At 38.6% G+C, this 12,216-nt stretch overlaps 1 protein-coding gene across 1 annotated transcript in view; it reads right to left on the reverse strand.

Moving 5' to 3' along the window:
- Positions 1 to 506: 506 nt before the first annotated feature.
- SECISBP2L (SECIS binding protein 2 like) overlaps positions 507 to 12,216 on the reverse strand; it is a 55,785-nt gene continuing 44,075 nt past the window's right edge. Inside the window, exon 18 of the mRNA XM_043919274.1 lies at positions 507 to 4,758. Within this exon, the coding sequence (XP_043775209.1) occupies positions 4,076 to 4,758 (683 nt within the window). The 3' untranslated portion in view covers positions 507 to 4,075. The remainder of the gene's footprint in view (positions 4,759 to 12,216) is intronic.

A 12,216-nucleotide genomic window follows, 5' to 3' on the forward strand; every position in this document is an offset into this window, starting at 1 on the left:
GGCACAGAGTAATTAGCATAAAAAGGAGATGGAATTTGTAGGAGCCTTTTCCTTTTGACTTCCCTGGTGGCTTGGATGGTAAAGCGTCTGCCTACAGTGCAGGACACCCAGGTTCAATCCCTGGGTTGGCAAGATCCTCTGGAGAAGGAAATGGCAACCCACTCCAGTACTCTTGCCTGGAAAATCCCACAGACAGAGAAGCGTGGTAGGCTACAGTCCATGGAGTCACAAAGAGTCGGACATGACTGAGCGACTTCACTTTCACTTTTCCTAACACTAAGATAGTAAGATGGTCTCTGGAGAGATTGTTAGACCCATGACACAGATCACACTAATCATCCAAAACAGAGATTTTTACTAATGACTTCGTCTTGGAAATTTCATAACCTTCTTTGGACTAACCCAGGAGATCACTAAGGGATACCGTAAGCTGAACTCTTATTTTCCCTAACCTACATGTTGGGAAAGTCATAAATTCCTTAAGCACCTATTCTGAAATGACAAGATTACATTTCAATAATCATTTTATTAGTTACAGAAGAATCTCCACTAGTATTTACATAGTGCAAAAAAGCTGTTATTACCCTCTAAAATGTGATATAACAATCATCCTTCATACAGCAAGAGAACAAGATGAAAATCCCTTCATGTTATAATTCACAATAATTTTGCTAGCTTTTAATTAGAGCATTACAATTAAGACATTAAATTATAAATTCATGTGGTATATTTAGAAATTAAATTATAAAATAATACAAATCCTTTTAAAGTGTGATGTGCCAACAAAGGTTTAAATTTTTATCATTAATTAGGATTCAGATTTCAGATTAGGCAAACAGTTTGGCTGATTCTGGGAAGTGTGTAAAGTTTGGAAGGAACAAGACAGGAGGAAGATAATAAATTACTTCACAAAAATTTTTTAAACATCAAAAAAAGATAAAGTGTTTAAACGGATAAGTTAATGTTCTACCTTGTTGGCACAACATACAGAAAATACTTAAATGACAGTTTTATTTTTAAAAGCAAACAGCAGCTTTACAAACAGTAATACTTCTTTATACATATATTAAAGTAACAATGTGTTAGGATTGAACAGTTTATGTTAGAGTTGAAAAAATGAATGTGGAGTTCACTACTCATTTGCACACTGTAACTCCCACCCCACCCACCTCCCCCAGCTTATTAAGAAATCAGGCAAGTACATTATTTGGATATTAATTTCTCAATATTTAAACTATGTGAATTCCTTTTGACTAATTCTTTTCCAAATACTGGAAGCATATAAAATACCATCTCTGCAAAAATGACCTCCAGTCAAAGCCTTTAAAAACTTTTCAATGTATAACACACATTTTCCCCCCATCTTTAGTCAAAAGAAATATATTACATCATTTACAAACATATTTAAACCAAGAGTTAAGCTAATATGAACATTTTGTCTTTTGAGAAGTAATCTTCACAGCAAACAAACCTACTGAAGCAGAAATCTAATTGTGGGAGTGCAATTCATACTTGAATTCATATACTTATGTACTGAAATAGAAATCTAATATCAATTATTGCCAGTAAAACAATCTCTACACACAAAGAAAAAAATCACTATGGTTTTTATTTCTCGTGATGATAAACCCTGACTCTTACCATTAGATCTCTCTAGATCTCCAAAGAGCCACTCACCCAGATCCAGAAAAAAAACCTTTCCTAATTTCACACCTCCGCCGGCATACAATATACACACATGCCAGAATTTATCTAAAGGAAATGAATTATAAAGACATTATCAATAATTACTTAAGCATACATCCTACATAGTAGCATTTCCTTTAATAAATTTTGGGTTGTCCTCTAGAGGTCAACTGTCTCATATAAAAAACGTTGTGGTCCCTTGGTTTGCTTTGCTGGCAGAAGATACTGCACATGCAAGAGCATTTATCAAACACATAATTGAACACTTCTGAAGTCTATAGCAAAATTCAAAGCTACTGGTGTTCTGAAGATTTCCTCAACTTCTTTTGATACAAATGTCAAAAATCTAAAATGACAATTCTCATTCAGTAGAGGTATAAAATATAAGAAACCTTTGAAAAGTCATTCATTATTTTAAGATCAAGAGTTATCTGAATCACTGACACAAAGCAAAGGAAATTTACACCATTAAAAAGTATGAAAAGTTTTCAATTTACTTTTAGGACTGTCAGTAATTCAAAATCTCTATCATTTCTTTAAATCAACGAACACTTCCAAATGTACAGAGACACTAAGATCTGCCACATATAAATCCATGATTACCACTTGAGAGGCTTCATTCCTTACATGCTACGTTCCTTTAAGTACTGGACACTTTGTGCCTAAGAAGTCTATGCTGAAGAACAGTTTAGACAGGACACTACAGTAATGTCCCCTTTTAGCACACTAATAAAGTTGTTAGACTGACATTTCCTACACAGCAATGCTCGTAAACTTTCACAATTCACAAACAAATAAGTCATCAACCAAGAATCTGGTTTCACCAGTAATTAAATGCCAGGATTATAAAACATCAATATCAGAACAGTAGTCCCAATGCTTCAGTAAAGAATCTGCCCAATTCACCTCGGTGAGGCAAAGCTCTCTGCCCCATAAAACCTGGACAAGGAAAACACCCCTTCCTCTTCAATTCGGTGCCTGCTTATGGGAGTTGAAAGTGTAAAGCTGTCATGCATCTCTGTGTGTGCACGCACACACATATTGGCCAACTGGAAGTGGTTGGAGGGAAGACAGAAAAAAGGTAATTCCTAATTCTCCCACCATTATAAACCTGCAAAGGTTACTACCAGGTGGTGACTGATTAGTAAAACATTTAGCTCATTAATTTCTCCCAAGAGTTTAAACATCCCAGAAGAAGGGCAGAGATAAACAATGATCTAGAATTAATACCTGCGGCCTACCTACAAACTCTAAAATCTAACAGTTTCGGCACAATTAGAACAACTTTCTCTTTTCTTCAAAACTTCTTCCAAGCCTTGATTATCAGGATACATGTTACAACTGCATACAGTTTCTTTCCCTGACTCCCATCAGTAACTATGGTCAGTGTTATATAGCAGGTGCTCAAGGTTAGGGACAAAGTAGTTTTCTTAAAAGGCGCAATGATTTTTCACTCTGGACAAGTCTGAATACCCAATCAAATCCATATCTCAAGTCCAGAGAATCCCAAATCAGAAGCATGCAAGAGAACACACTAGTTAAGACTTTGTTTCTGGATAATTTACATGTAAGTGCTGTAGTCATACAACTGGTTACAGTTATTCACCTGTCAAAGTTTGCCTAATTTTATGCAAATACAACTATGTACAAGAGCATTCCTGAGGTAATAAGAAGCAAATGTGAACCAGAAACCAGAAGGTCCTTTAAGGGGCAACTTCTATTTAAACATCTATCACTTTCCACAAATTAGGCCAGCTCTCATCTGTCATGGTGGTTCCCTTGCCAGCCTAAGTATTGGAGGCTCTACTTAGCCAACCAACTTTAATCAATTATAATGATCAGTGACTACTGAAACAAGCATTTGTGAACTAAATACAAGTTGCATCAATTTTTAACACAAATCACTCTGTGAACTTAGTTATTTACCCTCAGCCATTTTTTAAGTTTTCTAACTCTACCTCCAGGTTTCTTTTATTTTAAAGAAACCAAAACAACTTTTTGGTCAGACAATTAAGAGTATAGGAGGTGTTGTCTTGAAGCAAACATTGGTAATTGCTCCTGTCCTTAGAACCTCAATCTTTAGCTTTCAAAATGACTTAATAGGCATTTTAAAATTACTTTCTTTAAAACCTGGTCTTCTTTTAAAATCATTATTGTCCATAAAAAAGCTGAAACAATTCCAAATTTTCCACAGTTTTTAGAAAGACACAGATGCTAATTAACAGTTAAGCCATGGATCACAAAACAAGTAAAAGAAGGCTAAAAAATATTTGTCAGGAATTAAATACATATATTAAATACCAGACAGTGTAAAATGCTGAGATGAAGCATGAAAGATAATGGCTGTAACCCTTATGTAGTTAGAGACAGACAGCTGACATTTCCTGAGTTATAGATTTGGGGGTGTATAATTCGAATCAGAGAGCTCCTTGTTCAGCGAGCTGCAGTTGCTGGGCTTCTGCTGTTCCTGGCTTGCTTGGTGATCAGTAGTCCAGGCCTCGCTATCCATCCCCGGCTCTAGCACCTCAGCCGCCTCCGCTTCCTCTTCCCCACTTTGCTCTGCATTATCTTCCTCAGAACCATTAAGGGTTTTTCCAAGCTGAAGAGTTTCCATCGTTCTCTGGGTCTCAGAGACCCAAGACTCAATTCTACTATTGAGCTGTACTTCTACAGATATGGGTTCGTGAGCATAATCTTCCTCCTCCTCCTCCTCTTCATCATCCTCTTCTTCAAGCATGCCAGGTACAAGGGTGCTGGTGGTGCTGGTGATGGAGGAATTCAAAAGATCCCGGCAACTGCCATCCAAAGAGCCAGTCTCTGTACTCTGCTGTGAGGCCCACTCCAGGTCATCTGGCTTCACTTCCTCTTTATCGCCCACTGTTGATTTTCCAGGGTTTGTAGCTGAGGTAGTACTGCCTGCAGTCACCAATGACGCCTGCTTACCAACAGGGGCTGTGTCAAATGGAAGTTTATTCGGTTTTTCAGATGTGCTGTGCTTACAAGAAACTTCTCTCTCATTTTCTGATGTTTCTAGCCCATCTGAAGTTTCCACCATGTTTCTCCAATTTGTTTCTGCAAATATCAAACAGATTTTTTAAAAACCAGAACACTGTTTCAGAATCATCCAACTTTTAGAAGTAGGAAGAATAGGCTACAGAAATCTGTTGGTTCACTAACTGAAAAAACTAAAAATTTAGCTTATTCTAGTACTAGTTTAAATGTTATAAATGGAAAACAGCACTCAAAAAAAATTTTTTTAATCAGTACATTTAACATAAAGAAACAAAGAAGCCAAAATAAGTATATTACTACTTCAGAATGCAGAAGATCCAATAGTACCAGAAGCTCACTGACTCTCATATATAAAACCCATGTATTCACAAAATCAATGAACTGCCTAACTTTTTTTGGCCCTAAAGTGTCCTGGGCTCAAGGATCCACAAGTCACAGATGGCAGAGCCAAAATGCCCATTAGAAATGCTCTGATTAAAAAAAAGAAAAGAAAGAGTTCTGACTTGACAGGTTTATATTGTGCTTGTTTAGCAAGTTATCTAAGAGCTGTCTCTTGGTCTGTAATGGAACTTGTGTTTCCATTTATAAGCAAAGAACCCATGCATGCATTTCTAACATTTGTGAAAATGTGTTTTATAATATATGTATGTTGCTTGGCTTACCAAGTGACCCTGGAGCCAAAAAAATAATGTTACTGTTTAATACAGTGGTGATAGTCTGTATTATTTTTAACAACAGGTAGTCAGTTTACAGCAAAAATGTACTAGGAATCAGGAGATGAAGAGCAAGTCTCACACATACTTTTTGTGTGTTTTACTTTTTCCATTTGATTTTTTATCACTGAGATATAACTGACATAAAACGTAACAGCTTCAGGTGCACAACATGATTCAGTATTTGCAAGTACTGAGAAATGATCACTAGAAGAAGTCTAGTCAACATCCATCCCCATTCAGAATTACAACTTTTTTTTCCCTTAAGATCTACCCTCTTAGCAACTTTCAAATATGCAGTACAATATTATTATTATAGTCACAATGCTGTACATTAGATCCTCGTGCCTTATTTATTTTATAACTGGAAGGTGGTAATTTTTTAACCTCCTTCATCCATTTCACCCACCCCTAGTCCCCATGCTTCTGGCAACCACCAATCTGTTCTATCTATGTGCCTGGGGAGTTTCTTTTTCAAGATTCCACATGAAAATGAAATCATATGCTATCTGTCTTTCTCTGACTTATTTCACTAATGCCCTCAAGGCTCATCCTTGTTATCATAAATGGCAAGATTTCATTCTTTTTAATGGCTAAATAATATTCCAATGTATGTGGCACACACCCACACTCCCCCCCCCCCCCCACACACACCCGCATCTTTATCCACCGATTTTCTTTCTCTCTTTAGTTACCGATGGATAGTTGCTTCCATATCTTAGTTACTATAAATAACTCTGTAATAAACATGGAGGTGAATACCTCTTTTTGAGCAAATGTTTTTGTTTTCTTCAGATAAATACCCAGAAGTAGAAGTGCTAGATCATATGATAGTTCTCATCTTCATATTCTGAGGAACCTCCATGTTGTCTTCCTTAGTGGCTGCACCGACTTACATTCCGACCAACAGTGTACAAGGGTTCCCTTTGCTCCACATCCTTGCAAACACTTGTTACTTATTGCCATTTTGACAAAAGCCATTTTAACAAGTTGTGAGATGTTTCACTGTGGATTTGTTTGGGATTTCTCTGATGACTGGTGATGTTAAGCATCTCTTCATGTACCTACTGGTCTTTATTTGGAAAAATGTCTATTCAGATCCTCTGCCCATTCTTAAATCTGATTGTTCTTTGCTATTGAGTTACATGAGTTCTTTCTATGTTTTGGATATTAACCCCTCATCAGATATATGATTTGCAAATACTTTCTCCTATTCCATAGGTTGCCTTTTCATTTTGTTGATGATTTATTTCCTTTGATGCAGAGAGCTGTTTGATTTGGTGTAGTCCCACTTACTTATTTTTGCCTTTTCTTAAAAAATAAAAATTTCCTTCTATTTGCATTGTAGCTGATATCTTCATTTTATAGGCATAATGATCAAATTGTAGTGATTAAGCAAGTCTCTTCATACAAATATACTTGATTGCCACCTATCAATTATATGTTGCTCAGTTCAGTTCAGTTGCTCAGTCATGTCTGACTCTTTGCAACCCCATGGACTGCAGCACGCCAGGCCTCCCTGTTCATCACCAACTCCCAGAGTGTACTCAAACTCAAGTCCATTGAGTCAGTGATGCCATCCAACCATCTCATCCTGTCCCTACATACCATATTGTGGCCATCTGAAGTTAGGGCACACGGTTTGGGGAAAAAATCTTTCATTCCTGCAGCTACTTCAAGTGTAGAACAGGTCTCTCTACTTGCATTCCTACCTCGTGACAAAAAATCTAGCACTCCTTCTCATTCTCAGTTAATAATGTCCTTCTCAGTCTCAAAGCAGAAGAAACCTTACAGTAATCCTTAATTCTCTTTTTCCATTGAACTCATAACTATACCATGTCACTCAAGAGCTGAAAAACTACTAAATTTGGTCACTGCTGCCTTTGTTCAAGCCTTCTTTATCTTGCTGTACATCTACGATATCTAATTGGCTTTGTGAACTGACCACATCACTAACTGGCTTTTTATTACCTTAGTAATCCAAACTCCTTAATTTAGTATATAACCAAGAATTGATGCTTTTGAATTGTGGTGTTGGAGAAGACTCTTGAGAGTCCCTTGGACTCTCAAGGAGATCCAACCAGTCCATCCTAAAGGAGATCAGTCCTGGGTGTTCACTGGAAGGACTGATGCTGAAGCTGAAACTCCAGTACTTTGGCCACCTCATGCGAAGAATTGACTCATTGTAAAAGACCCTGATGCTGGGAAGGATTGGGGTCAGGAGGAGAAGGGGACGAAAGAGAATGAGATGGCTGGATGTCATCACCGACTCGATGGACATTGAGTTTGAGTAAACTCCAGGAGTTGGTGATGGACAGGGAGGCCTGGCGTGCTGCGATTCGTGGGGTCGCAAAGAGTCGGACACGACTGAGCGACTGAACTGAGCTGACTGAAGCCCCTTCATAATCTTCCTTCTGGTCCCATTCATTTTAACCCCCTGTCATGCATTCCAGGTCAAGGTCACTTTGAATTTCCACTGCTCACAGAAGTCACACCCTTTCTGTTTACTATGCTTGACTTTGCATAAGCTGTTCTTTCTATATGAAATTTGCTTTCCTCCTTTCCCCTTCAGAGTCCTACTCAGCTCTGATAACACCCTTGAATGTCATGTTTTTTGTAAAGCCTTTCCTGACTTTCCTAGGAAAGAAGATCACTAACTTGAAGTCCCACAGCACTTTCTGCATATCTGGTTCAAATGCATTTGTTATGTGTTTGCTGTTCTACCTCCTCCTCCCTCCCCATTCCCATCCATCTGTGTTCCTAGGTTAGCATGCAGTGTGTGCTTGGAAAATAAGCCTTTACAATAAATGAAAATTTCACATATATAATTAATTCTGCAGAAAATAACTTTAAAAAGTAAAAAAATTTAGGTACACAATTATATTTCCTTCCAACACTTATTTTTCTCTTTCAAAAGCACTGTAAGAATTCACATGGGGTCTCAGAAAAAGCCTCACTTCTCCCCTAACAGTGAGCCAAAGGGAACAGGAGAAAGAAAAAGACTGAGTAGGGCTGATCTCTCTCTAGGTTCTATCTTGGGCATTCTGCTACTAGGTAGGTAAGCTGAAAGCCAGATGGGTCCTTTGGAAAGGAGAGGGAGATATGACCTTGGAAGCAGAGACAAGGGACTCTGTGATTAGCCATCAAGAGACTTATCACAATGATCAAAGAGTTCACATATGCAGGGAAGGGCCCAGGCTGCCACCTTAGAGTAACAGGTGAAGCCTGATCAATAACTAGTGAGCACACAAACACATGACTATGATGGGGAGGAGAAAAGAGCAAGTGTGAAAATGCCATCTTTGGATGAGGGGTTGGCGGGTAGGAGGGAGGGAAAAACATAGGCAGTCAAAGCCAGAACAGCACATCTGGAAGTCCACTTTTGAAGAAAGGATTAGGAAGCAATTTAAAGGCAGAGTCACAAATCTCAACAAACCTGGAAATATTACTGATCCAAAGCAAACCTGCTTCTAAACTGCTTATTTTAGCAGAACTTATTCAATACAGCTGTTCTTTTGCTTATGAACCCCTCAGTGCTTTCTGTTTTGTTAGCTGGTTCTTTGTGAAAGTAACTTTTCAACTTTCAAATCACTACTGGGTTTTTCAGAGGATGAGGTATGTATATTTCTCCCTTCAGTTAGTACACAGAGGGAAGCCATCCATCTTTAGATTGTATACAGTAAAGGAACACCCAAGTCACTTCAAGAGCCGAGAAGAAGGTGTGGTGGCAGAGAATGAGCTGGAGACAGAGGTAGTCCTCCTTCATAAGTGGTTATTGAAAACCTACTGTATGGTCCTACTGGGAATTCATTCAACAGATAGGAAATTCACATCACACTGGCTAAGAATATAGGTTTTACATTGAAACTTATGAGTTGTGTGATAATGGCAGGTTATTTACCTCATTTCATTTTAGCTTTCTAATCTGTAAAATTCTGTACAATATTTCTTATCTCCAAGGACTACTCAGAGGATTAAATGTCTTAATAAACATGAAGAGTTTTAAAAAGTGCCTAATAAGAATTCAGTAAGTGAGCTTTTATTATTATATGTAAAGTGCCCATTACGTGCCAAATTTCTATCTCAAAAAACTTACAGTTTAATTGGGATTTATGTTTGAAACTGTTTCACCTAAGTATGACAGAACTGAGACTCAGCTCAGGTGGAAAGAAAACACAAGCAAACAAAACAATTAAGGTGCACACAAAGAACAGTAACACTGGACCATGATAGGAGCCTTTCTTTTTTTTTTTTTTTTCTTTTTGATAGGAGCCTTTCTATTCCACCAATGTCTAGCAATCCTTTCCCCGCTTCGTTTTTTCTTTACACTGTGGAAATCACAAAAAAAACATTTTCAAAATCTTACACAAGGATGGCATGGAAGATACTATTTGTTGTCTACCCAAGAGTGACTCCTCATTTTCCTCCTGCCCAACAGAGTCCCCAAACTTGGGATGGACTTGAGCTCAGTCCCACAGGAGGAATTAAAATTGTTCTCAGACTATCACAACTATCCCATTCTCCTTTGCCAAATAATCTCTTCCCCACATCTCCCTTGCAGCTAAAAGCAGTGACATGGATTGGCTCTGGCAAAATGAAACAAAAGGTGAAGGCTTCTGAAAACTGTTTCCTTCACTGATAAGAGCAGCCCACTGCCTGAACGTTCGCTTTCTGACTACGGTTGTGATGACCAGAGCCAATGCAGCTGTTTATGGATAGGAGACGAGAAGCATAGGAATAAGAAGTCTCAGACTGAAAATGGAAAAGAGAAGGAAAGAGCTAGAGATCTTGACAACACAGTAAAATAATTAAACACTCTAATTTTTGAGGCCACATCAGTGGGCTTCATGTCTGTGCCAAATGCATCTGATACCAACAGAGTAATTTTGTGCTTTATTCTCAAAGCAAATTATTTATGATTATTTCCACTTGTTTTGTTGGCATCCTGGTAAATCAGATCATACACCAGAATCTTTAGTTCAGTTCAGTCAGTTGTTGAGTCATGTCCGACTCTTTGCAACCCCATGAACTGCTATACGCCAGGCCACCCTGTCCATCATCAACTCCCAGAGCTTGTTCAAACTCAGTGTCCAATGAATCGGTGATGTCATTTAACCATCTCATTCTTTGTCGTCCCCTTCTCCTCCTGCCTTCAATCTTTCCCAGAATCAGGGTCTTTTCAAAAGAGTCAGTTCTTCGCATCAGGTAGCCAAAGTATCAGAGCTTCAGCAGCAGTCCTTCCAATGAGTATTCAGGACTGATTTCCTTTACGACTGACTGGTTTGATCTCTTTGCAGTCCAAGGGACTCTCAAGAGTCTTCTCTAACACCACAGTTCAAAAGCATCAATTCTTCAGTGCTCAGCTTTCTTCCTGTCCAACTCTCACATCCACATATGACTACTGGAAAAACCATAGCTTTCCTTCCAAGGAGCAAGCGTCTTTTAATTTCATGGCTGCAGTCACCATCTATCTGCAGTGATTGTGGAGCCTAAGAAAATAAAGTCTCTCACTGTTTCCATTATTTCCCTATCTATCTGCCATGAAATGATGGGACCAGATGCCATGATCTCCGTTTTTCGAATGCTGAGTTTTAAGGCAGCTTTTTCATTCTCCTCTTTCACTTTCATCAAGAGGCTCTTTAGTTCCTCTTTGCTTTCTGCCAAAAGGGTGGTGTCATCTGTATATCTGCGGTTACTGATATTTCTCCTGGCAATCTTGATTCCAGGTTGTGCTTCATCCAGTCCAGCGTTTCTCATGCTGTGCTCTGCATATAAGTTAAATCAGCAAAGTAACAATACACAGCCTTGACGTACTCCTTTCCCAATCTGGAACCAGTCTGTTGTTCCATGTCCAGTTCTAACCAGTGTTTCTTGACCTGTATACCGATTTCTTAGGCGGCAGGTCAGATGATCTGGTATTCCCATCTCTTTAAGAATTTTCTCGTTTGTTGTGATCCACACAGTCAAAGGCTTTGGTGTAGTCAATAAAGCAGAAGTAGGTGTATTTCTGGAACTCTCTTGCTTTTTCTATGATCTAACAGATGTTGGCAATTTGATCTCTGGCTTCTCTGCCTTTTCTAAATCCAGCTGGAAAATCTGGGAAGTTCCTGGCTCACGTACTGTTGAAACCTGGTTTGCAGAATTTTCAGCATTACTTTGCAATCGTGTGAGATGAGTGCAATTGTGTGGTAGTTTGAACATTCTTTGGCATTGCCTTTCTTTGGGATTGGAAGGAAAACTGACCATTTCCAGTCCTGTGGCCACTGCTGAGTTTTCCAAATTTGCTGGCATATTGAGTGAAGTGCTTTAACAGCATCATTTTTTAGGACCTGAAATAGCTCAGCAGGAATTCCATCACCTCCACTAGCTTTTTTCGTAGTGATGCTTTCTAAGGCCCACTTGACTTTGCATTCCAGGATGTCTGGCTCTAGGTGAGTGATCACACCATTGTGGTTATCTGGGTCATGAAGATCTTTTTTGTATAGTTCTGTATATTCTTGCCATCTTTTCTTAATATCTTCTGTTTCTGTTAGGTCCATACCATTTCTGTCCTTTATTGTGCCTATCTTTGCAGGAAATGTTCCCTTGGTATCTCTAACTTTCTTGAAGAGATCTCTAGTCCTTCCCATTCTACTGTTTTCCTCTATTTCTTTGCACTGATCACTGAGGAAAGCTTTCTTATCTCTCCTTGCTATTCTCTGGAACTCTGTATTCAGATGGGTATATCTTTCCTTTTCTCCTGTGCCTTCAGCGTCTCTTCTTTTCTCAGTTATACGTAAGGCCTCCTCAGACAGCCATTCTGCAT

The sequence above is a fragment of the Cervus elaphus genome, chromosome 12 (genome assembly GCF_910594005.1).
Source record: "Cervus elaphus chromosome 12, mCerEla1.1, whole genome shotgun sequence".
Classification (NCBI taxonomy): Eukaryota; Metazoa; Chordata; class Mammalia; order Artiodactyla; family Cervidae; genus Cervus; species Cervus elaphus.